The sequence below is a fragment of the Trichosurus vulpecula genome, chromosome 4, assembly GCF_011100635.1.
Source record: "Trichosurus vulpecula isolate mTriVul1 chromosome 4, mTriVul1.pri, whole genome shotgun sequence".
Taxonomy (NCBI): Eukaryota; Metazoa; Chordata; class Mammalia; order Diprotodontia; family Phalangeridae; genus Trichosurus; species Trichosurus vulpecula.
In genome coordinates, this window is record NC_050576.1 from 277,562,865 (window position 1) to 277,590,604 (window position 27,740).

The 27,740-nt window shown below is 38.9% G+C and overlaps 1 protein-coding gene across 3 annotated transcripts in view; it reads left to right on the plus strand.

Moving 5' to 3' along the window:
• Positions 1 to 27,740, plus strand: part of PAX3 (paired box 3) — a 104,514-nt gene that overhangs the window by 45,422 nt on the left and 31,352 nt on the right. For 2 of the 3 annotated variants that reach the window (XM_036757121.1, XM_036757122.1), the window contains exon 5: positions 24,894 to 25,099. In XM_036757121.1, coding sequence (XP_036613016.1) covers positions 24,894 to 25,099 — 206 coding nt within the window. The remainder of the gene's footprint in view (positions 1 to 24,893; positions 25,100 to 27,740) is intronic. The other variant, XM_036757123.1, reaches the window with a different exon arrangement.

Sequence of the window (27,740 nt, forward strand, 5' to 3'; positions counted from 1 at the left end):
TAGTGGACTCTAGCCTTGTTGTTTCAACACCTTTATCTCAACTAAGGGGAAAGTCCCATACTATCTCAGGTAGGGCCAAAGAAATCCTGAAAAAAGGAGAGTGGCCAGGGAAATGCATGGAAAGCTACCCTTGGTGTCTTGGGGTGGCTTTATAGGAGTGGGAAAAAAATCTCCTTCCCTTCAAGAAAGTGCTATGAGGTCATGTGATGGTACTGCATTTGTGCATGTTTGCTGCTATGAGACCCTGGCATGGCTGAAGGAAGGTTCAGTATCACCATTGTTGAGTCATTTCAGTCGCATCTGACTCTTCTTGACCCCATTTTTTTTTTTGGTAAAGATACTGGAATGGTTTGCCGTTTCCTTCTCCAGCTCATTTTACAGATGAGGAAACTGAGGCAAACAGGGTTAAGTGACTTGCCCAGGGTCACACAGCTAGCAAGTGTCTGAGGCCGGATTTAAATTCATGAGGATGAATCTTCCTGATTCCAAGCCAAGTACTGTATCCACTGTACCGCCTAGCTGCCCCTCAATACTACGACAGGAAGGGCTATTCTTCAGTTTTCCTTATGGTAGACGTTTCGGTATCATGGACTGGGGCAGAGGCCCATGAGTTGGAATACTTTTTCCAGTAGAATTCAAACTTCTTGAGGGCAAACTGTTTCATTTTTGTCTTTGTGTGTCTAGCATCTAGCACCTAATAACTCCTCAATAAATGTTTGTTGAATTGAATGGAATGACAGTGAATAAAAACAATAGTGTGATAGATAAGAAATTTAGATCTAGAAGGGATCCCAGAGATCTGGTCCAACACAATAATTTTACAGATTAGGAAACTGAGGCCCATTAAATAGGGAAGAGGAGACCAGATGAGATTTCAGGAAGTAATCAATCTTGGGTCACAGCCAGCAGTCCAAGCCAGAAGTTCCAGAGTAACAGTGCCAAGGCTCAAGACAAGCCAAGAGTTAGTAGCCAAAACGGAGGTCAAAGTCTAGCAGGAGTAACTGTAGAATCAGCAAGCCATAACAACCCAGAAGGTTTCTGTGGAACCTTTGTTTCCCACTTCCTCCTGAGGATGGTACCAGCCAAGGACTGGGAACCTTGGGCATGAACAATGCAAGAGGCAGGTGTGAGCTGATTCGGGCTTTGCAACTGCTGCATGAGGAGGAGATGGGGAGGGGAGGGTGCTGACAGGAGGAATACTTTCAGAGGAGCGTTGACAGGGTGAGCTTCTCTTGAGATTAACATGTGTCTGGCTGAACCAGAGATCCATTTCTAAGGGAGAAGGCCCCAATTCTTCCATCAGAGAGGGAATGTAGTGAAAGTGAAAGATAGGAATCTGTCTATGATGCTAAGCTCAGTTCTTGTCAGAACTTTTTTTTTAGGTAACTGTTCTTCATACCTTTGAATCTCTGATTCTCTCTCTCTTTCTCTCCCTCCCCCCTCTCTCTTTCTCCCCTTTCTCCTCCTCCTCCTCCTTCTCCTTTTCTCATTCTTCTAACTCTTCTCACTCTCCTCTTCTCCTTCCCTCTCTCTTCTTCTCTCTCCTTTTCTCTCTCTCCCTCTTTCTCCTCTCTTTCTCTCTCTCTTCTCTTCTCTCTCTTCTCTCCCTCTCCTCGCTCTCACTTTCTCTCTTCTCATTCTTCTCTCTCTTCCCCTTCTCTCTCTCTTTTACCCTCTCTTTTTCTCTCTCCCTCTTTCTCCTTTTTGCATTCTTTCTCTCTTCTCTCCTCTCTCCTTCTCTCTCTTCTCTCTCTTCTTCTCTCTTTTCTCTCTTTCCTTCTTCCTCCTCAATTTCTCTCTCTCCTCTCCCTCTCCTCACTCTTCTCTCTTTTCTTCTCCTTCTCTCTCTTTTCTCTCTCCTTCTCTCTCTCTCTCTCTCTCTCTCTCTCTCTCTCTCTCTCTCTCTCTCTCTCTCTGTCTCTGTCTCTCTCTCTCTCTCTCTCTCTCTCTCTCTCTCTCTCTCTCTCTCTCTCTCTCTCTCTCCCTCTCTCTCTCTCTCTCTCTCTCTCTCTCTCTCTCTCTCTCTCGCTATCTCTTCCTTTCTCTCTCTCCCTCTCCTCCCCCGACTTTTGTACTTCTATGGAGAGTTCCTTACCGCTGTAGTTTTGGAAGTAGAAAGAAGAAAACCAGGACTCATAGTCTACCCTGACACTTAATAGCTGTGTGACTCTAGGCAAGTTACTTAACCTCTAAATGGCTTAAGTAGTTAGTTCCCTAGGTAGTTTTCTTAGCTATAGTCCACTTTGGATCTTTGTTGGTAGAGGACATTCCTACTCCAACAGATTTATTAGTCAACAATAGGTTGTAAGTGGGAGAAATAAAACGTTGGTCTCTAAGTGCTACAGTCAGTTTAGGCTAGGGATTTGTGGTGGTGGCTTCCTCAAACTTATCTGTTTGTTTAAGAGATGGCTTGTCTATATGCTTCCACTAAAATCCTACTCTGATGATGCCTCACTGGTGTATGAGGCTGACCTTGGGTTCTAGTGTCAGCAGGGCATGAGGTCAGGCAGCCCTCCAAAGCTAGCAAGTTTGAATATGGGCCTGACAACAGATCCTATGTCTATTTTTCAAGGGTTATCATTTCCAGCTGTCTTACACTTTATTTCCCCTACTCGTCCTCTACTGTGCAGCAACACTGGCTTCCTAGCTGTTCCTAGTGCTGGACAATCCATCCCCTGATTCCACTTTTTTCTACTGACTCTCCCCCATGCCTGGAATTTTCTCCCTCTTTACCATTTCCTAGGTTTCTTTAGTATTTGGTCTTCTTTGGCTTCCTTCGAGACAGCTTAAATCCTCTCTTCTGCAGGAGGCCTTTCCCAGTCCTCTCCACTGCCAGTATCTTCTCCTCAAGATTACCTCCCATTTACACTGTCTAAACCTGGTATGTTTATGGTTGCTTGTATGTTGTCTTTCCCATCACATGCTTTAAAGGAAGGAACGGTGTTTTTTGCTTTTCTTCGTATCTCTAGCACTTAGCACAGTTCCTTGTACTGTTATCACTTAATAAAATCCTGTTGATTGATTAAATTTTGAAACTTTTCTGAACTTTGGGGGTTCTAGAAAGGTATTGTGGTCCAGGTAGGTAGAGGCAGAGTTCACAGGGTTGAAATTATGGATCCTTGAAATAAGAGCTAAAGAACACTTACAATGATGAGGAATGGATTTCCCAGAAGGAAAATGAAAAGTTTAGCAAGTCATTTTGTGGTTTGGTCTACCAATGCCAAACACTAATTTTTAAACTTTTCAAACAGAAGACTTGGCATCATGTGGGCAAAGCTTCAAGCTCCAAATTTTCATTAGAATTACATTTCCCTCAAATGATAAAGTCTGCAGAACACTGAAGAAAATGAAGATTAGTGGTTGGCTCATGATTCCAAAGTAAAGTGCCTTGAAGACTTAGCTGCATTTAACATTATCTTAGAAATGAGTTGTTTGGCCTCAAATTTTGTTTATAGGGTACTGTATTATATTCAAGAGTTTGAAAAGCATCAGATGAGATAAAAGTTGCATCTGTCTTTGAGGTGAGAATTAAAGGCAATTCTTTGGTTATCAGTAGAACGTCCAAACTCTTGTACCCAGAATATTCGGCTAATGGAAACAAAATTGATTTTTTTTTTCTTTGGGAGGAGAGAGGTGGAAGCTATTGGGATAATTTCTTCATTTCTCCATATCACTTTGCTGGTATCTCTCTGGCTCATTCTTAGCAGATGCTTCTTTTCTGATAATTTTTTAAAAAAAAATTTCCCCTGTGTAGGTAGGATATTAATTTTCAGTTTTTATGGTTTATATAATAGCTAAGATTTATATAGCACCTTCAGGTTTGCAAAATGTTTTACAAATATTAACTCTTTTGCTCCTCATAGCATATGGATTGCCAGACATGAGGATTTTTAGTATCAGTAATTTTCATCTGCTGATGAAATTATATATATAATCTCATATATAATCTACTGATGAGATTATAGTTCCCCTAAAATGCTTTGCCATGACTGAGAAATCCATCATCCTGCCCCCAAGCTGGTGATGAGTTCCTCTGAACTGAACTTAGTTCTTGGACAAGACACCTGTATTTGGTCCCTTTCTCAGTTTTTAAGACCTGGCAGAGCTTGGCTCATTTCTACAGTCTCGTACTTAATGTACAATGTAGATCAGGTATAGGATATCTATTTATTTTCTTCATGCAAAAGAAATGCTTAAAACACAAAAGAGTCACAACAAGCCCCATTGATAAAGACTTAAACATGAAGTAGTAATTTATCATATGATTGCTACTATACTCTCCCAGGAAGTTGATACTTAAAACATCAAAACACAAGACATTTTCTGAAGTGGTATTCTCTCATGTTGTTTGAGTATTTAAGGCCTGACGTCCAGTGTCAGGCTTGACCAGGCAGCACATGTGACCAGCCTTTTTGATTCAGCACCTCCCCCAACTATGGGGGTCAAGGAATTGCTTGCATCATTCCAGGATATCAAGTCTTTTAGCGTTGTGCCAGTGCATAATGTGAAAGATGAGGGTCATTGTGTCACTGGACAGGGTCCAGCTCCAAAGACAGCACATGGGACACCGGAAGGGACCCAGCTCTAGGCATGCTCTATGGAGCATACCTAGTTAAACCTGTTGAGGGGAGAGTTCCCCTAATTAGACCCATTGAACAAGAATATAAAATAAATACAAGGTCATTTGAGATTGAAGGCATTAGTCACTAGGGGGATCCAGAAGGGTAGACATAGGGAGAGCTATGAATAGACTAAGTAGGTGACTGATTAGTCAATAAACAATTATTAAGAACCTATTTTGTCCTAGACAAGGTATAAAGAAATGTAAAAGGTAGTCCCTGCTCTCAAAAAGCTGACAGTCCAAGGAGGAAGACAATATGCAAGCAATTACATAAACCAAGCTTTATTATTATTATTAAGTTGGAAATAATCAACTGGTGGAAAACATTAAATACTAATTAAGGAGACTCAAAAAAGTCTTCACATAGAAGGTGGACTTTTGGCTGGGACCTAAAGTAAACCATGGAATCCAGGAGATGGAGATGAGGAGAGAGAACATTCCAGGTCTGGGTGACAGCCAGTGAAAATGCCTGGAGTCAGGAGATGATGCCTCTTGTTTGAGAAACATATAGCATGATCTTAGAGATATTAAGAAAGAAACCTTAGTCTCCTAAATATCTCCCAGTCTGTTTATTTATACCTGAAATAATTTGAACTGGGTAAAAAGCTCATTGTGCTATTATTAAAAATAAGGCGTAAAAATACATTTACACCCCGCTCCCCCTCGCCCCTGCCCCGGCAACATAAATGATATAAACTCATTTACCCTTAAAGTGCAAGTTACCATTACAAGATTCTTTCCTGAGAGCAGGTCTTCATTATGAGAAATTAGGAGGACACAGAGTTTTGAGGGCACCCATTAAATCAAAAGACACAGAAAAGGGAAAATTTAAATACCAAGATACGTTTTTGCCCCATAACAATTGGCCATCCCAGGCTGATTTGATTGTTAAATTTATGGAGCTCTCATACTTGCATAGCTATTCGTTTTCTCACTGCCAGTGCCTCAACTATGTTGTATTTATTTTTTATTTATTCTGTTTTTTTCCCTATTTAAATGAATTTGTGTGTATACATAGATATAATTATCTGCAGAATGTCAGTTCCTTGCAAACAGGGATTATTTCTTTGGCTTTGTTTTTTATTCCCCACTGCCTAGCACAGTGCCTGGAATCTAGTAGACAGTTATTAAGTGCTTGGTGATTGGCTGATTGAATTCTTGTATATCCAGGAGTCGAACATCCACTTGATGATTATCTAGGACAGATAAGATCTTCCCACCCACAGCCCACTGGGTCCCAAAAGAGCAAAGTGGGGCAAAGTACAAAGAACATCAGGAGAAACCATAGCAGGGACCCATCACTATTTCAGCCCCAGTTGTTCTTCGGATAAGACCTCAAAGCAAACACCATTGGATGTATGCCCCACTAAGTCCTTTATTGAATAGATCAAATGTTCAGGGTTTGTCAGAGTTACCGTTTAGCTCATACAGACCAATTTGGTGGCTACCAACGTTGATATATTTACTGTAAATTTGGAGGTAATTTAAGTCTCCCCCAGTTAGACGATCGTCATCCAACTGGATAGATCAGAGCCACTCCAAAAGAAATGGCTGGAGATATCAAAGTTCAGAAAATATTTTGATCAACAAAATGCTTCAGAATTCACAAATGGCAAAATCAGACTGATTTGTAAAGGTCACAAAATAAGAAAAGAATAAGAGAACCTTGAATTTGGAGTCATGAGTTGTTTATTGTTGTTCAGTCGACTCTCTGTGACTCTCTGTCCGACTCTCTGTGACGCCATTTTGGGGTTTTCTTGGCAAAGATACTAAGATGGTTTGACATTTTCTTCTCTGGCTCATTTTACAGATGAGGAAACTGAGGCAAACATTGTTAAGTAACTTGCCCAGCAAGTCAGTGTCTGAGGCCAGATTAGAATTCTCCAGGTCCAGCACTCTATCCAGTATGACACATAGCTGCCCTACTTATATCTACATCTATGTCTATGTCTATATCTACATTCATATCTCTATATCTATCTATCTATCTATCTATCTATCTATCTATCTATCTATCTATCTATCCTTTTGATGAATGATGTACATTTACAATTTTCTTACAAAGTGCATTGAGAGATAGCTTGATAGTGGCTAGAAAGCTGGTCTAAGGACTGCCTCTGACACTTTCTGACTGTGTGATCCTTGGGTAAATCACTTAGCTTTTTGGTCCTCTGAGCAACTCTCTGAGACAGAGACCATCCAACCTGAATTGATGGTGCGAGTTTCCTTTCCTGGAATTTGCCCATGTGGATGAAATCATAAGTCTAGTCTCTCATCTCTAAAAATTGCCTTATACTATAATGGTTAACTGAATCAACTATGCAAAAATTAATTATATTTTATAAACAAATTTAATTTTTAAAAAGTTTATACCATACCTAACAGTTGATAAATTTTATCAAAATTGCATAATCTTAATATTGTATGCTGTCCAATTACGTTATAAATTATCTGAAGATCACAGACTTGAAGGAATTTTAGCATTTTAGTCCAAGCCTCTCATTTTACAGATGAAGAAACTGGTTCCCAGAGGGATGAAGTGATTGGCCCAAGGTTACCCAAGTAGTCAGTAGCAGAGGCAGGATTGTGACTAGGGTCTTTGGTGTTCAGAATGTTTCCTTTCTGTGTCTTGCTTTCCTAGGCAGGTTTTCTTTGTTATTCAGTCAAAACAGGCACAATAAATAGATGGAAACATTAAGAGGGAGGTTAGAGGGGGAGAGGAAGGGAGAGAAATTTTTTTTAAAAAGAAAAAAATACATAGATGCATACATACATGCACACATTGAGACAGCTACACATACCCAGTCAAGTGGGTTCAGTCAAGTGTTCAGTCAACCCAGTCAAGTGGTCTCCCTCCTAGGAAGAAAAAAAAGCTCTAATCCCACTAGTTTGAGGAAGAGGAAAAAAGCAGAGTAATGGCCCTGAGGATGGAGGGGAAGTCTCCATTAGGATGTAAGTTCATTGACGGTTGGAATCGCCATGTTTGCTCGAGTCTGTTCCCCTATCCCCTTCCCTCATCTGCTTTGGCACAGTGTGGGACACATGGTAAGGGCTTAATAATTGCTCTGTTTAGTCTAACCTCTTTATTTTACAGCTATATGGTATAATGGTTAGCGCCCTGGACTGAGAGTCAGAAGAGACCTGGGTTCAGATCCTGTCTGACACTACCTGTATCCCTGTATCACTCTGGGCAAGTCACTTAACTTCTCTCAGCCTCAGTTTTCTCATCTGTAAAATGGGGATGATAGCATCTACCTCACAGGGTTATGTGAGAGTCACCTAAGATAATATCGTAAAGTGCTTTGTAAACCTAAAACTTCCATTAAATATTATTATTTTATTTAGTTTATATATTATATTTATATATTTTATATACCCATATATTCAGATATATTTAAATATGCCTGTATTTTATATACATTATATGTAAATATATTTTATTTACATATAATATATAAATATATTTTATTTATATTATATTTTATTATTATATTATTATTATTTTAATTAAAGAAACTGAAGCCTTGAAAAGTTAGGCGCTTACCTAAGGTCATACAGGTAGAACCCGTCTTTCTCCAAGTCCAAAACGATATTCTTTTTAACCATGATGTACAACCTGTATGAACAAATGTGTGTAGCTCATGCATTGCACTCCTACATGTGACTGTATTTATTGGAAAAGTGCATTTGTGCGCCTTTTTCCCATTGCCATTGTTTCCTAGTTCTAGTAGATTTTGAGAATGCTGACAAACCTGTTTATAATACTGGAATATAAATTCCACAAGTCTTAAATGATTTCTTTATTGGCCCATAAACAATAAAGGACTCATTTGAACACTTTCTAGAGGGCTGAGAATTTTAATGGCACCCGGCAGAAAGCAAGACTTAGAAGACTTCAAAGCCACATCTACTTAGAGTAATTAGTAACTTGGAATTATATAACACCTTTCCTCTAAGGAGCCTTGGGCATTTTTAGGCCATGTTTTTAAAAAGGGTGAAAAATAAATGGGCAAGGAATTAACTCACAGTTAATGGGTACAGTTGTGGGTACTCTGAGCTTAATGGAAGAATGGGATGGGTTGGTTGAAACGCTACATGAAAACTTTTGTTTTACAGCTCTACATCTGTTTTGCCATTTTTTGGGGGGGTGGATTCCTGAGTCAAATGGTTAGGTCAGGGTGTCATGTGACTGCCTCCCCTCAGCCTAGAGGGATAATTAGAGAGGGAGAGAAATTGCACAATAGTGATGTAAGCATCCTGGGGATGCGCTGCTGACCCTGGGGACACTTGGGGTCAACTCAGGGGAGTCCCTAATTGACTTCTAGGATCTCTAGGATCACTGCACTTTCCCTCTGGGCACATGAATAACTGTTTTCTGACACTCCCTTCATACCCATTCCCTCAGGACAGCTTTTCCCACTTCAACTAAAGCTGCCCCCCCAGGGTTTTCAGAAAAAAAAAAAAAAGATTTCACAGAGCCTGGGGACAAATCGTTAGACTCTGAAGCTGCTGACTATCTCTTTGCTTTTCTCTGATGGTTTGGACAGTGCTTCTCTCCTAGGCACCCCTCCCCCCTAGCTTGTTCATTCCCTTTCTTCTTTCTTTGCTCCCTTCCTTTCCATTTCCATCTTCTGTCTTCACATCTTCTCTAGTCTTGTAGGTCTTCCTCTCCTTGTTTCCCTTTCCTCTCCCCCTTTTTCATTTCCCCTAACTTTTGCATGATTGTGCCTACGCAGTGCTACAGAGGTAGTGTGGAAGGATGAGACAATTATGTAATCATACAAAGGAGAAATCTGCTCATGAAAGAAAGACTGGGTGGGGTGGATGGAAAGGAAGAGAAGGCATTGGGGAGACTACATTGTCAAAACCAATCAAATTGACCAGATGTGGACAAGTATTAAATGCTTAAGAGAATATTTAAGAGAATTTGCCCTCAGCAAATATACATTAAAATCTGATGTATATAAATAAACCCATTTTCACCTGAATATATGTGATAACAGGCACAATCTCTCCCTCTATTTCTCTCTCTCTCTCTCTCTCTCTCTCTCTCTCTCTCTCTTCTCTATCTCTGTCCCTCTCTGTCTCTCTGTCTCTGTCTCTGTCTGTCTCTCTTTCTCCCTCCCACATATATTTACCTCCCCAACAACCACACATTCTATTGAATGCCAAGACAAATGCCAACAGAAAGGAGAAGCCAAGTATATTTAATTTCTTTTAGGCCGGTTGCCTGATTCTTGTTAGACCCAGAATGTTTTCTTTTATCCCCTAGGCACTTAGGACAGCATAGTATTTATTTCCTTTCATAAGTGATCTAGGCACTGCTCTTATAATATGTATATACTTCTGCTTATTTAGTTAGAGCTAAGAAATCGTCATCTTTGGTTTGCATTTTAAGGTCACTAGACATGGAGAATTAAATGGATATCGATGTTTTAAGTGAGTATCCATCCATTTTGATCCCCTTTAGGAAAGGTATTTGGGAGAGGAAGCAGGTGAGAGACAGGATGATGGTTTTCTCTAGTAGTTAATGCCCCATTGATGGATTCCAGTAGAGTTGGAAATGGGAAGAGTCCTTCCTTTTGGTATTTCAGAATTTCATGAGTTCAACCAGTTTTACACCAATGATCAGAGAGATGGAAAGGACTACAGAGATCATCTACCCCACATCCCTCATTTTACAGATATGGAAACTGAGGCCCAGAGGGGTTGAGACTTGTTCAAAGTCACCCAGATGATAAGGAACAGAGCCACTATTCAACTAGAGGTCCTTGGTTTCCCAGTTCTGTGTTGTTGTTGTCGTTTTCTTCTTTATATTACACTGCCTCTTAAACAAAGAAAATGAGACTTTTTGATAAGTACCTATTCACCTTTAGGGAGGGATTATATTTCTGTTCAAATGAGCTCCTCTTCCCTTCATCTCAATTGGTTTGCCCATTCTTATTGAGAAATCCTTTGATGCTGACACAATCCATCAGAACTCATCCTCCACAAACTCTCAACTCTTGCAACCAGAAGAGGGAAGGATTTTTTTTCTTATTTTCCTTATCTACAAACACCTCTTTCTTAGCACTAGCAGAGCACCTTCTTTACAGTCAAGGCTTTTTGAAGATGATAATTATGTTGCTGAGTCATTTGCAGAAGTGACCTTCTCCTTCTCTGTCATTTCCTTGATGTGGGTTCTCCATTTATGATATGAATCAAAATTAAGTCATGCTCTTACATCCCGTGTGACTCTTCCACTACCCAGTTCTTTGGTGGGCTTCCTTTAGTTCTCTTGACATTGTATAGATATCATGCAGTATTCAGGCAATCAATTGGTTATGTCTTTTGATATCACCATATGACCAAACTACTTTTTCTTTTAGGAAGACATCTTTCTGAGTGATATCCTTACCCACTTCTGTTTTGCAATGTTTGTGCAAATCTTGTATAGCTTATTGACTTCAAGTAATAATTAGCAAATTTAAGCCTCAGATTTTCTAATAAAACTTTCCACGCCTACTTTTTCTTAATTCTTGAAACACACACACAAGCAATTTTGAACTGCTCTATCAGGGATGGTAACTAAGGCAGGGCCATCGACACATTCTCTTAGGATACCAACCTACAGCAACTATATTAACATGTTGGATTGTTCAGTTGTTTTCATTCTTATCTGACTCTTTTTGACCCCATTTTGGGCTTTTCTTGGCAAAGATACTGGAGAAGTTTGTCATTCCCTTCTCTAGCTCATTTCACAGATGAGGAAACTGAGTTAAACAAGTTAAGTGACTTACCCAGGGTCACACAGCTAGTAAGTGTCTGAGGCCAGATTTGAAATCAGGAAAATGAAACTTCCTGACTTCGGGCCTGGCACTCTTTCCACTGTGCCACCTAGATACCCACATGTTGGATAGATACCTCCATTCCCATGGCCCATGGAAACCATAGTTCTAACACTTTATTAACTCCATTGGCCTACAATCTTTCCATGACTACATTTCTCGAATATGTTGTTCCTCTTACTTTCCTTTCCTCATGGTGTAATGGAAAGAGAATTAGTGAGGTAGTCAGGGAATGGGCTTCACAGCTCAGTCCCTAAGTAGTCATGTGACCACTCCACCTCTGTGGCTTCTGTTTCCTCATTTGCAAAGTAAGATCACTTGAATGAAATGATTCTTAGCATCGCTTCTAGCTCTGCTATTTCATGATTCCTTGGTTGTCTTGCCCTAGCATTAACCTCCAACAAAATGCTACTTGGATCCCTTATTGTATCGAGGAGGTGACTCGGTTCTCGCTTCCTGGAAAGGCTTCAGGTATGGGGCCAGGTTGCTAAAGTTGTAGAGGCTCTTCATCAGGTTGGCCATCTGTAGCGTGATAGTTTTTTTTTTTTTTTTTACAATAGCAGTTCAAGTCCCAGAAGGGTGCTCTACCTTGGTGGAGATAACAGCTACACCAGTGGAATCATGGCTCTCTGAAACACTTAACCTGTTGGTCCTTTTCACCTCCTTTTCACTGTTTTTTGCAAATATATATTGCTAGGTCACATTGCATAGGTTTCCAGCATAAAGAGCGTTTCAGTTTCTTCTCAACCTTGCCTTTCCTTGACTTGCTAAATAGCATTGGTCGAGCTATTCTTTGTAGAGAGTGGTTGTCGATCAGTCATGTTTGTATTGGGGTTGCCTCCTTTGAGTAAGAGTGGCAAAAGGGCTTTTTAAAAATTGTCTCTTTCTTCACTCTGGTAAGCCAATACCTCTTATAGCTCTAGCATTGGTTTATGAATTTGTTGACTTAAACCACGCAAAGATTAAAATGTCAATAATATGATTCTTTGTCTTTAACAATTGTGTAGTTTGTCTTTATAGAACACGTTGTGTTCTATAAAGAATACCTGATAGCAGGGTAGCTTTGACTAAGGTTCACGTTACATCACAATGGGATCCTTTCTTAGCAAAGGGTCATGAGTGATATTTCATATACTAACAAACATTGAGACTTGCCCCAATGGTTACTCACCTTTCATGATTGCGCTTTCATAAATTATGCATACTTTAGACTGGATTGATATGAGTCCAGGAAATATTGCCTAGACATGAAAATATGATCAGATTGATTCGCCACAGCTCTTTATTTACCTTGGTTGCGTGGTTGAGACCCAGCAACATTAATCCTGCCCCTTGCATGTTGGTAATGGAACTCCCTTCAATTTCTAAAATGCCTTATACTTTTCAAAAGTGCTTTCACACACCCTATCTTTTTTTGATCTGTCCTCACGGTGCTTCCTCTAATGTGAGTTTGGTATAGCAGTTATTACCAGCCCCATCTTGCAGGTGAGGAGACTGAGTCCCAAAGGTTTTGCTTACAAGCATAAGGGATTTAGTGTCAGAGCTGGGACTGGAACTGAGGTCTTATGACTTGGAATGCAATTCTCTTTCCACTACATCATGCTGCCTGGCATGGTAAGAGGGCCCCTAGAAAATGAGCCAACTGAATTGTATATCCTGCATCTAATTTTTCCACTTTACCCAGACCTGGCTTCAGAGGATGGCTGGTCTACATGACAGTGGAAGAATCAGACTAGGGCCGAAAAATGTGGTTTCCATTCAGTTGCAGTAGCATAAACAGAGTTGAGAAACCTTCTAAACAACAGCTTGCTTTTTGCAGAATATTTTTCTGCTTTCTGTTAAAGTAGGACTTTTCAGAGATGGAAAGAGCTTATTTTTGAGCAAGAGCAGAAGGAAGCTAATAAAAGAAATTGTGTCTTAAACCATGGACAGATGATTATATCACAGATAAAATGCATGATAATTCTACAGTGGGCACATTCCCAACATTCTCCGTTTCTAGAGCAGTATGGCATATATGGAGGAGAGGTGTCTCATGGTAGAGAACATGGCTTTGCATGCTGGTTCACGAGATTGTTTCTTTTTTTTTTTTGTAACCATTCAAAAATGAATGTTTAAGGGAGAGAGATTCCAAGCAGCCTATTGTTAGTTCCTTGGGATTGTTTTCTAAGTTTTCATTCTTTTCCTAAGTTAATACCCTTGAATATCTATGAGCTGTCACATTTTTGGTAAGTAATAACTGTGTCAAGCTGTGCTGACAAAATGTCCCAGCATCACTGTTAATATGCATTGTCATTTTAAGCATGAAACAGTTTAGCTAATGATTTATCTCGTATAATGCAGCACTTGGGGCAGCTGTATGATTTGTCTCTTTAGCAAGTCAAGTAATTTCTTTAACAAAATGTTAAGCACAGATGGGCCATAAGCTGTCAGTTAACCATTATTGTGCATACATCTGCTTGCTTTCAATGCACTGTTTTATGTATTCAGACAGTTACTTAGCTGTAGCTCCCTGAAAAGCTGGACGTACTCTGATTGGCAAATAAAATGTTCATTTGTCTCTTCTTCCTATTGTTTTGTTTTGGTAACACATGTCAGCGGCTCAATTACCCAGTTCATTAACAGCTCCCAGTGGACATGATGGCCAACCCATGATAAGGAGGGTGATTGTGCCGCATATGGGTAATAATAGCCTGTCTCTTGGCAATTGTAAATAAAAGTCACTTGGCCTGGCTCCTCTTACCGGGACTACTGTTTTCCTGTTCCCCTTCAGAGTGCGAATTACCTTTTTCTTTCAGTGCAACTGAAGCCCAAACAAATAAAATATAGTTCACTGGTTTTAAAGCTAAGAGAGAAGAGTGCTAGGGTGAAGATGGAGGATATCTAGCTCTCCATGACAGCTGTTGTTTTTTGTTTGTTTTTAAATACTACTGGAAAAGGGATAGCTCTGAATGTCAGAGACTATTCTTAGGAAAATGTTAGCTAATTAATTAGTTAACTAATCAGTTTACCTAATTGAATAGTAGCACATTTTCTCGGGCTGCTCCATTCTCTTTTTCTCATCTGAGACTTTAGTTCGCCATGGTTCCTGGGAAGTTAAAAAAATAGGCATTTGATTTTTTTTTTTGGCTAGTATGCTGTTTGCAAATAGTAGTAGCTTCCAAAGTGGGGTAATTGGAGTGTGGCTTAATCAAAGAGACTCATGTCTAGAATGTAATTATTTTTTGTTATTATTTGTCATCCGGGGGACCAAGCTTCGGGAAAAACGGGCTAAGAGCATCCGTGTTAGTTTCAGGCCTTTTTCTGCCTGCCCAAGTCAATCATGGATTTCTTTCTTTACCTCTGTTATTGGGACAAGTTCACATCGGTGCTCCAACTTCTGTGTTTTACTGCTCCCTGATTTCCTATCAAGGAAATGACGTGGCTCTGGAGAAATCAGAAAGGGCATGAGGACAAAAACACAAACATTGTAAAGTATGTTAGCAAGTGACATCATGTGACATCAAAAATAAACCATTCCATTAAAAAAAGTCATCATTCTAAGGGTCAGAGTCAACTACTCATTGAATGGAAAAGAATTATCATGCTCCCAACCATGGAACACACCGATTTTTAATTTTTTTTCTTAGTAACTCTTGACAAAAGTTATAGATTTTCCATTCGTGTATAGATTTATGGTTCATAATGTGACCAAGCAAAAACGCTAAGATGGTGGATGTTGAAGAAAGCTATCTCATAAATGGGAGTAGGGACCTGGAAACCAAACTGGCAGATCAAATGAAACCCAAAGGGTCCCCCAATGCCATTGCAATCTCCTATTGGACATCCTGTCCTGGGCTAGTGCAGCTCATGAGCTCTGAGGTCATTTTACTGAACTACAACAGTTCTTATCTTAAGTAAACATACAACACTCTATGTTGTGGATTTAAAATAACTCACAGGTGACTGACTGAACTGACTTTAGACCTTCTGAACTTGTCCCCTGCTGCCTGCCATATTCATAACTAATCTGTACTCTCCACCCAGGGTAGTGGGCACTTGGGGAGTTGTTGAGTGTCAGAGTTTATTTGTGCTATTTTGATTAGCACAAACCTGGCAGGAGCTTATTTTCTTTTTAATGACCCCTTGCTGTGAGGCGGAGGTTTCAGGAGGAGGGACTGGCTGGAGAGGAGGGGAATAGCATTACATTTCTCTAGCCAAGAAGTGGTGGACTGCTGGGCTGGAAACTTAGTAGGTAAATGATTGGAGACTCTTAATTAGACTTTAGTGCTCTGTGTGAGCTTTTATCTTAAAAGAGAAAAGGAAACTCCAACCAAGAAACACCTTGTAATAAACTGGCCCATCATTTTTCTATTAGCCAAAGGGGTTTTTTTTTGGTGGGGGGGGGGAGGAAGGCGGGGGGGAGATGGAGATGAAGTTGCTGATGAAGAGAAAAAGGAAAGAAAAACCAACACCATCTTCTGAATCTCTGCCATTTTATCAACTACTGAAAAGCAATGGCTTAAAACTTAGATTTATGCTAATATAGGCCCTGAGTCCATATTGCCTATTTCAACTGAATTATCAGGGCATATGAGCTCTATAGATTCATTTCACAGTACCTACAGAAAAAAACTCTAGGTTTTTGTCTTGCAGTGATTCCTCTATTTGTACTCTATATGTGTGTGTGTATATATGCAATATGTATACATATATACATATATATACATATATATATGTTGGAAATGTGTTTTTGAAATTAGAACAATAACAAAAATACCTCAAGAACTTTTGAGCTTGTGAATTAATGTGGAAGAGAAGGTTCCAGGTGCTGAAGCCTCTGGACTGGAGAAGCTTGGATTAACCCCTACTGTGCATCCATTTCAACCTCCCCCTCTCCCCCCCAAAACCCAACCTCCCCTTTCTCATCCACTGCAGCTTTCTTTGTGTCTCCTGCGCCCTGCCAGGCAGGTGTCAGAGCCCTGAATGCGCGTAAATGCCCCGTTGATGGATTCCACAGATGGAGCGTGGAAATTGGTAGAATAGGCCTCAGCCACAGGCCATTTCTTGGGACCCAACAAAAGCCTCCAAATAAGTCAACAAAAATCCCAAAGATCACAAAGAGAAAGTGTCATTTGTCATTTACTCTGGGTCTGTGAGGGAGTCTCAGTCTTGCTTCACTCCTCCTGGCTTGCACCCGAGTAAACACGATAGAGGTCATTCACATCTTTCTCAGTGTAAAAAGGTTACTGCAGATCAGTAAACAGTTAGCTGCCCCATTGTGTGCCCCCTGTTGAATGATAAAGCTCACAAGTATAGGACAGTCTACGATTAGCCCCAGAGGTGCATCAAACTTTGAGTTGTCTCCTGAAAAACCTCATGGAAACATAAAGATAGTATTTAATTTGGGGAGCACATACAAAAAATATCTCCTATGCAGTTCTCTGGTGTGATTTTATAGTGATCTGGTCTTAAGTTAGAGAAATCCACCATCATGGGATTAAAAAAAAAACATTTGTAGCATCCAGCCTAGGGCTATCAGCCTCGAAGAAGGGAGAAGCATCATTCTTATCTGAAATGGGACAATTTTATAGCTAATGGGTGATTGCCAAGGCCTTGGAAGTGTTGCTGAGGGAGCTCCCCCCACCTCCTACCTTCCCTCACCTCCAGCCTCCTATGTTTGTAAAGTGTATTTTGTTATATCTGAAGCAAGTGTAGAGTTGAACTGGGTGTTATGTTTTGGTTCTTTAATTATTCAAATGAAAGGTCTAGTTGAGAGGAAAAACAATGCAGCAGACACATGCATAGGAACTATTATTTTGCTGTTCAATTTTTGCCTTCACCCATGTTAGCATCATATTTGTCTGGAAGCTGATAATTATAGAATTCCAATGACTAAATCCGTATGAAATCAAAGAAAGATTTTATGTATAATAGTGTTAACTAGGATAAAATATTTCCTGAGGCCACAGAACGGGTTACAAGGGGTTAAGGGACAAAGACTTGATCTCTAATTCTGTAATTCCTTCTTTAATTAAACTTCATGGTTAGTCCACTGGTGGTACTTACTGCTTCTCCTCCCATTTCGATTTGCTCCTGAAGGGAGGAATTTGTAATCCTGTGGGGTATGATTGTTGTCCAATCCTTGATCCCTTTTGTTACTGATGACTCTCCTTTCCCCAAGCTTAATTATGGAAGTAGAAGAATGATGAGAAGGCATTGGGGCAAGGAAAAAGTTGGTGGATTTGACATGAAGAGGTAGATTAGGTGGTCCTAAGAACTGTTGTGTTGAGATACCTAGGTGAAGTGGTAATGGCTGTTTGGGGGGTTATTGACAGTATTTTGGGGGCTACGTTCATACCGACTGCTTTTTGCTGAATAACTTGAGAATGATGCCTCCTGTTCAAGGTTATATGGGTAGTCTTGTTTAAAATAACTTGACATAGTTTTTAGTCCTCCAAACCGTGGGCTAAACTATCCTTGAAGAGGTTCCAGGGAAAAGGTAGAAAAGGAAAGTAATACTTTAATAGAAATATGAACTGGGTGATCAGTTTTAATGATGGACTATAGAATGGCAGACTGAATTGTGGAATCAGTAATCTGTAATGTCTGTGGAGATAGACTGCAAATGGTGGGTATGATGAACTTAATGTTCTCGACAGATCAAAGAGTGACTGTTTGATGATCTGATTCATTTCTTAGTGGTAGACCACAATGATTGATGTAATAGACACATTAATGTCCGTAATAGTTGATTTAACGCATGACTTAGACACAGGCATGATGTTACTGAGAATTCAACTGGTATTCGAAAATTATTTAAGATTTGAGGAGTATAGTAATAATTAGCTGATCTTTGAATTTGAAATTCTTTCTTCCTTTCTTTCTTTCCTTCTTTCTTTCTTTCTTTCTTTCTTTCTTTCTTTCTTTCTTTCTTTCTTTCTTTCTTCTCTTTCTTTCTTTTCCATGTCAAAAGAAATGTATTTAAAACCACTAAAGGAGACTTAGTGAATAGTTAGCTTTCATTCTTTCTTTTCCATTTGGGCTAATCCTGTTGGTACGTTTCTGCGTTTCTATATTCTAGACGTTACTATGTTTTGGATGGAAAATGACTCCTTAATGTTTACTTGGTGTCAGCACATGCCCAAAGTCTTTTTCTAGATGCCACTTCTGGTAGTCAGGTGATCTTAGGTGTTTAGGTGGCATTAGTCCTTTTTAGGTGATTAGAAGACATTTCAATGATGAGATTTTCAATTTCCCAAAGTACTTATCTTAAACCCCAGAATTAATTTAGCAGAAGGATCTGGAAGATGATGAAGTAAAATGATCTGTCAATTCCATTCTTATGGCTTATGCTGTCATTCCCTTCTATAAGCATCCAATTTCATTTTAATAAGCTAAGTTACTTGGATGCTTTGATAGAACTATGAACTCTTTAATGTGGGTGCTCCCTCCAGTGGTTCAGATTGCACCCACCCACATATTCTTACCCTGTACAACTCTTGTCCGGGCAGCCCATGTGAGTTTCCCACAGGGAATCCAGTGAATGGGATGAGGGTCTTGCTGTGCATCTTCTGACATTACAGGAGTATGAATGAAGCACACAAGCCGCCCATCTGTTCTCCCTTGCTCTTGCTGTATGACTAGTCTACCTTCTTTTCCATCTGTCCATTTCTTTGATATAACTTTTCCATATATTTCGTTGATGATAACTTTTTTTTTGTTACTCACATCATTTTCAGCCTCTTCATGCCCACCATGCACTATTGAGGTGAAAAGATAGTATTGGTTTGCAGAATTGATATTGGCGTAACTATTTCTGTACAAATACAGTTGGCCTGATTCTCCCTGTTGTATCAGGAAAAAATAGTCACGTGGTCCCTTGGAACCTATTAAAGAAAACTTTTCTTCCTTCCATTATATATAATTTCCATAGCCCAATCTTTTCTGAATTTTTAATGTCTTGTCCTTATTTTGTGACGATCTCCTTCCTACCGAAAATAATGCATTTATGCTATTTGCCTATATCTATATCTAGCTATCTCTATTTTGAATCAAGTATGTATACATACACATATGTATACATTTTCTTAAAATAACTTTTGTGATATCTTGTGATATTACAAGGTAAGATTTGCAATCTTTGTATTAATTTCATCTTTCACCAAAGGAGAAACTAGGAGATCTGAGTGAAACCAAGAATTATTCTCCAGGCCTTGTTAATCTCTGCAGTTGTTTCCAGCCTCTGATGGTACATGGGGAGCAATGTAGGAGCAAGAGGAATGGGTCATCATATTTTCCCAGAGGGCAAGCTACCTGGCAGTGGTCTCTTCCCTTAGCAAGCCCTGGCCTAGTCACTATTCAACAGGCCGTGGCCAGAGAAATATATGGAGGCATTCTATGGGGGCATGAGATTCTTACTTTCCTAACTTACATGGACAGAGGAGAGAAACTCTCAGCCTTCCTATGTAAAGCTTGTTTGTCCTTTAGAATAGAGGGGAGATATCAGTGACTTTAGGGCAAATAAACACATAATTCAAAAGGTGTTCTGTTAGTGGGTTTTGCTATGAAAAGTAAAATTAAAAAGTTCTAGTCTGAAAGGTGAGTAAGGAATGGGGACAAGTCAAATTAATGATATATAATGAGTCAATCTGAGTCAATCTACTGAGAACTTTCCCACAGTTAAAAGTGAAGCTTAATTGTCATTTTGAAGGAAACATGTTACTCATTCTATTCATATAGATTTCCTCAAAAATAATAATTGTACATCTTCCTGGATTTGTGCGTGATTATGAGAATGACTAACTGATCTGTTGGCTTAAGCTGATGGGGAAGAAATGCGACTAAATCATTCTTACTAATGACAAATGAATATAAAACAGACTTTCTTTATGAAGGCATGTATAGACTATGATTGATCAACCAGTCAGTGTAATTGAATTTTTTTCCTTCTTAACAAGATGACTGGACAACCGACATAGTTTACATATGAGATTATGTTGAGTCTAATCATGGTGTCTCAGCAGTCTGATTGGTTAACTTTGCTCAAAGTCTTTGAGTGTAGCAATAGAGATAAATCCTTCCCTCCCCTTTTGATTTACCTGAAAAACAGTTTTCTTTTACTTCGTTGTAATGTGGTGTAAATAGATAACATGCCTTTATTAGTTCAAGTAGCCTAAGTCATATGGGATAGAAATGAAAGAATATGACCTGGCTCCTTACCCATAGTTAAAAATGAGATTTCAGTTGTGACTTTGTGCTCTTGGTTACCCCTGAGTGCTTCACATCGAGGAGATTATTGTACATTAAGTTCTTCACAAATATTGTATTTCAATTCCATTTAGTGTATGTGGCACTGGAGATTCCATAAAATGGGAAGTAATGATTATTTTGTTCTTATCTCTGGGGTTTTCTAAAGCTATAACATTTCCCAGCTGGGAGACTCTACACAGTCTCCAACCGCTGACTTTTTGGGAGATCACTCTATCCCTTTTGGTAATTTTTAGTTTTGTTGTAATGGTGAAAATGGTGAAAGGAATGAGAGTGAAGTCATGTGAGACTGCCTAAATAAGCAATCCATTCAGTCAATTTTCCAATGGAAAACCCAGGGAAACAAGTTGGTGTTATAAAAAAGTGCAGATGTTTGAGGAAATTGTTCCTTTTTATCAGTATATTTTAATGTCATACAGACACAACTCCAAGCTAAGTTAGATAGTTGGAAGAAAATTCTCTTTTTTGGTCATGAAGGTTATATCATACCATGATTCCTTTGATATGCTGAGGCATTTAGTGTGGATTCATCTAGCCTTTCAAAGGGCAGACAAGACATTGTTAGGGTACAATGAAAAAGTAGACCTTCAGATGCCATGTGACAGTGTGATTCATGCTAGCAAACACTAATGAAGCACTTATTATATTTGAGGCATTGTGCTGGGGGTTGGGGATATGAAGGATTAATTAAGACTCAAGTCTTCACTCTGTTGGTGCCTACCATGTAGGAGGATATTACACCTAAAGAAATAACTGTCTTTTAAAATGGGACTTGATAATTTGTTATTCAGGGCGGCATAACTCTGGCCTTAGGACTTGGAACAAGTCACTTCATCTGAGCAGGACTGTGTTGGCCGATGTTTAATAACCAGCTCTCCAAAAAATGTATGCCCAACCTGCTTTTACATTTAACCTGAATTATTAACATTTTCCTCATCACTTTCTTAAGTCTAGACAATCAACAAAACAATAAACAAACTTTGATTTGAAGCATTTGCTCCAAATGAGGTTTAAATGCTCACACGGAAAATTTAACAATCTACGAGCTGGCTCCAGTGTCCCCACTGTCTCTGAGCTTCAAGTTTAACAACGAAAACAATAATAAGCTTTTTATATAAGATTTGCAAAGTGCTTTATACATATTGGCTCATTGGGTCCTCACAAAATCCTTGGTGCTATTATTATCCCCCATCTACAGGTGAGGAAGCTGAGGAAATTGAGGCTGTGCCGGGAGTTGGCTGATTTTGTTCAGGGTCAAACAGCTATTAAGCGGGTGAAGAAGGATTTCACCTCAGGCATTACTGTCTCCAATACAACCTCTCTGCCACCTAGTTATTTAGGGTGTGCTTGTATTTAGGCTATTAAAACTGCACCAAGATTTTTGGAACAACAGAAGTATTATGGACATGAGGGATAATAATTGCCCTAGGTGGCACCACAGTGCACAGAGCGCCATGCTTGAAGTCAGGAAGACTCATCTTCCTGAGTTGAAATCTGGCCTCAGACTCTTACTGGCTATGTGACCCTGGGCAAATCATTTAACCCTGCTTGCCTCCGTTTCCTTATCTGTAAAATGAGCTAGAGAAGGAAATGGCAAACCACTCCAGGATCTTTGCCAAGAAAACCCAAACGGGAATGTGAAGTCAGACATGACTGAAATGACTGAATGACAAGGCCTCAGGTGTTTTTGTAAGGAAAGCACTTTGTTAATTTAACAGTGCTATCTAAATATAAGCTATCATCATCATCATCATTATGGAGATTGTTTTGTAATTTTTTTTTTTTTTGCTTTTTGGCAGGGCAATTGGGGTTAAGTGACTTGCCCAAGGTCACACAGCTAGGACATGTCAAGTGTCTGAGGCCACATTTGAACTCAGGTCCTCCTGACTCCAGGGGTGGTGCTCTACTCACTGCGCCACCTAGCTGCCCCCGATTGTTTTGTAATTTTGAAGGGAGTAATTATTTTTTACTTAGTCCGTAGTGTATTTCTGATCATCTTAATTCTCCTTTAAAAATGACTGATACCTGTAAAAAGGTCTGTTTTTAAATTTTTTTTTAGCTAATATTGAATATATCTAGAAAAAAGATCCCATCTTAAGGAAACTATTATAGAAGTATATATTTGTTTTCAGATTCTATTCTTTTTCTTTACTTATGATAAATATAATTAATTCTCGATTTTGGCTTTTCATTCTTCAGTGTTTGAGTGAAAAGCACAAAATAGGGGCAAACAGGTAATCCAGAACATGAGGTACAAAATCATATGAGATGAGTATTTTGCAAATTATTTTTAGAGAAGCACAATCATTATGATATTTCACTAGATAATTTTTTAACCTTATAATGATAATTTACAGATTATCTACATTATATATATGTGTGTGTGTAAGTATATGTATATCCATATAATTTATATTAATTTGTGGCAATTCCCACAGTGATGAAACCACAGGATTAGACAAACAAAAAGTATTTTTTTTCTGATACTGGAATAGACTCTTAAGTTGGTGCTCTTAAGATGAAGTCATTGGCCTCCAGACATAGTGGGATCCGCCTTTGGGGGTCTGTGGAGGCTCAATAATGACTTCTCAGAGTTGGGATAGAGGGGAATTTTCTTCAGGTATTGTTAGGTAATAATCCCCAAACTCCCCAACTTTGAGATGTGTTTACAATAGACAATTTGTTTTAACATCACTTCTAGCTTTTACCATGATTTTGAAGGGCTTTAGACAAGATAGCTGATCTTTATGTGTTTAAGATTTGCTTAAAAAACTTGCATAAAATCTCATTATGGGCATAAAATTAATGGCAAAGAGATACTACCCACTAGTCTTATTCTTCCTGCACAAACACAATCTATTCTGTGTACCTATTAGATTCATACCATGATTTGATATTTAAGAAGGCAGTATTACCTTCTTAAATATGAAGTCATTTTTGAAGGTCATGGCAGGTTCAGTGACTGATTTCCCCAGTGGAGAAATTTGTGGAAACTTGTCCAATCCCAGGCTCTGTATTAAGGATCCCAAGGATCCCAGAGGACCTGAGATTTTGTAACATAAAAAATAATCACAAACCTATTTTGTTGAATAGGGATCTTGAAAAGGACTCTCTTGGTTACCTTAAAATCACAGCAGCACTGTTAGCAACAGCAATGCCACATGGGAGCTTGGCCAGAATGCTAACTCAGGAGGCCATGTTGTACAAATAGTAAAGAGGTGAGTGAGGTTAGATCTTAGGCAAAATCAAGGAACTGTGCCAGGGCTTGTGTGTTGATTCATGGTTAGAATTATTGTGCTCCTCCATCCAAATTATAGTTTACTGTAACTATAAATGACTCCCACTGGATTGTCTTCTTAGGTCTCCTAGTATTTTCAGTCACTCCCCACATTTATTGGGCTTATCTTTCCTCCTTCCCTTGGGGAGTCCAGGGGATACACTTTCCTTCCCTTACAGCCTCTTCTTCCTATGCCATAGCTCTTCTGCATAGGACCAAACTCTTCCTTTCTTCCAGGGCAATAATTAGCTAATCTGACAAACTTAATGTACTAATGGGAGAGAGTTATAGGGGATCCTTGTTACCCTTGATCCTTTTTTTTTGTTGCTTCATGTCCATAATAAACAGACTTTTCTGAGAACTAGAAATTACTATCAACAAATTATAAGTAATAAAATTTAATAATAAATAATTATTAAATTAATGCTGTTGTTTTTATTTCATTATATTTATTTGTATAAGTAAAGTAAGAAAATGTATATACTGATATGACAAGATTGATGGAAAATCTTGGAATGGGAAAATACATATAAGTATGTGTATGCATGTGTGTGGTTAGAGTTATACATCAGGGCATACTGGGGTCTGCTGTCTCATCCCATGATCAAGGAATTTGGGGGAAAATATTATTTGATCTTCAAATAATATTTCTATGCTCTACTGTAATGGTATCTACATATAGTACAAACTTATGCTTAAAATTGTTTATTAATACAGTAAATACATTTGTAAGTTTGCAATGCAAAGTGTAATGATAAAGATAGAGCTACACACATATGTCACATAAAATAATGGAATTTTTCAAAAAGTTGTAGCCCAAGGCTATTGTCCCTTTCTCATACAAAGTGAATTTTCTGTCCTTTAAAAAGTTTTCAGCTCCTCAACTAAACTCTCATATTCTTTTCTTTCATATTCCTAGCTTCAGCACCTCAATCTGATGAAGGCTCAGATATTGATTCAGAACCAGACTTACCACTAAAAAGGAAACAACGTCGCAGCCGGACGACCTTCACGGCAGAGCAGCTTGAAGAGCTAGAAAGGGCATTTGAAAGAACCCACTACCCTGACATTTATACCCGAGAGGAACTTGCCCAAAGGGCTAAGCTTACGGAAGCCCGAGTTCAGGTACCAACAGCAGAAGGGCTCTGCCAGAACACTGAGCTCCATGGTTCTGGTTCTTTTTGTTCTTAGTACTGACTGGGATCATGACAATAACTAGGGTGGTATAACCAGGGCTTTAGTCCAGGGTACCATAATTTAGAAGGTACTGATAGCATGTACACTCTTTCAGCAGCTGTAGAAATAACTGAGCTTAGCACCTAGTTAGCAACAATTATTTACCTGCATCCATCCATTCATTCATTCATTCATTCATTCATTCATCTAATCTTCCATTTATCTATCTATTGAGGAAAATCCTGGTTTGTTGGGCAATTGCCATGTAATGCTTAATAAACTGACATGCTCAGAAGATTGAACCTTTGCTTCCTCAGTCATTTCATCTTTCACCCACCATACTATCCATCCATCCATCTATCCATCCATCTATCTATCTATCTATCTATCTATCTATCTATCTATCTATCTATCTGTCTGCCTCCCTGTCTGTCTGTCTATCTATTTATCAATCTATTGCTTTACTGAACCTGTGATTAGTCAATATAGGAAATTCCTGGTGAGGAAATTCCCTTTACCATTTTGGTCAATTATTGCCTTAGAGTAGAGCTTTTTTATTTAGGTCTGTGAACTTTTTTTAAATTGATAATTATATTTTCTATAACTGGTTTCCTTTGTAAACTTATGTATTTTATCTCATACATTTAAAGACATTCTGAGGTGCATAAGCTTCACCAGATTACCCAAAGTAAAGAAGTGATATAGGGAGTTGATGGGGACAGAGGTTAAGGGATGTGCCAAAGGTAACACTGTTATTATGTATCAGAGGTAGAAATATTCTAACCTTGACATGAGCCCCCTATTCACTGTCATACTGAGACTCACTTAGTAAGAGTAATTAGTTAATACTGGAAGCTAGCAGATTGTTCGCTTCCTATCTGCAGAGGCTTAGCCTCAGGTGAGCTCTTTCCTGGCCTGAATCTGTTTCCCTCTTCCCCACTGGATGGCAACCTCTCCAGTAGCTGCTATGAGTTGCATCAGGGTCTCTGTCTTCCCTCAATGGGGTGTTGTTCTTCTCTATTTCCATCAACCAAATTTGACATAAAATGGATTTGAGGGCACATTTTGTGGGCTACTTGCCCTTGGGGCCAAAATCACTACTTATGGCTCTGACTAGGATTCATTAATTCAGCAAACATTTGTTTCATGCTTGCTATGTGCAGTCCCCTGTGACCTTGTGATAAATACTAAAAAATGTTAACCCTAGAGAAGACCTTAGAGATCATCCCATCCAAACATCACAATTTGTAGATGTAGAAACTAAGGCTTAGGCAGTTTACTTTAAAGGCTATTTAGTTAGAGAGAGGCATGAAAACTTGTAGCTTGATATATATATTTAAAAAAACCAAACAAACAGACAAGCCATTTAGAGAACCACAGAATAGCTAAAGAAGGTTGCTTGCAAAGTCTTATTTTTAGATTTTAAAATGTAGTATTACTAGGAATGGGGTGACTAGATTTAGTCCTTGATTGTCATTGCTAGGAGAATATTCTATTCTGGGTAAGATTTCAGGTTACTCATTTCATCTGTTAGAAGTAGTTTTACCATTTTATTTATTTATTTTTTAAAAAAATCGTTCTTAATTTTTCACTGTATCTAAAATAAAGTCGGCTTTGGTTTGTCCATCATTCCATCATTGGAAATTTTTCTTAGCTGTCACTGTACATTACAGTAATAATTGATGCTCAAGATGGGCAATTAAGAAATACTTATTGAATGTCTACTGTGTCCAGGGGAATGGCTAGGCACTGAAATGATGCCCCTGAGGCCATGTAGGATCCAGAAATAGACTGTGAATGATCTAAGGAAGTATAATCAGGCAAAAGCACAGAACTAGGCGTCAGGAAACCTGAGTTCCAGCCCCAGGTCTGTCACTGACTTCCTGGGCGACCTTGAGCAAGTTAGAACACCCCCCAGCCCAAGAAATTATCTTTGGGTTTTGGTTTTCCATAGTATAGTCAGCAAAGAGATAAAATATTTGCCTGTAGATTATTTGTTAGAAGGGACCTTTGAAAACCTCCTCACTTTTTACAGGAGGAACCCCAAAATAACTAATACAAAATGTTATTATTGGTGGTGAGGCAGAGTGTATTATAATAGCCTTCTATATCAATAGTGGACTGCCTCATAGTAGGGTACAATCTAGCAAAGCACATTTTCTAGTAGCTAATAGTTAATAGTCAATTTTCCTCACTTGGAAAATGCACGTTCTATGTAGATGCTAAAGTGCTCACAACCAGAGTTGAGACAACCATTTGGGTCATTTTGTTTTCCTGCAGCCTGCCTTGTCTCTGTACTAGGAAAGATGCTCTGACCTTGCAAAGTAACTCTTCTCCCTCAGAGCAAGAAAGCCCCCTGGGTTCTGATCAGTTTAATTCCTTCTTGGCTGCTGGTTCAGAGATCATTCTATTCACCTTGGCTCATCATAGGATCACCATTCCTCAATATTTAATAATAAATTAACATGTATAATTTATTAATTTTTGTTATCATTTATTAATGATTACTACTAACCTAACATTCACTAAGCCTATGTGAATAGAATGCTGGACTTAGAATCAGACAGACTTGAACTCAGATCCTGCCTCT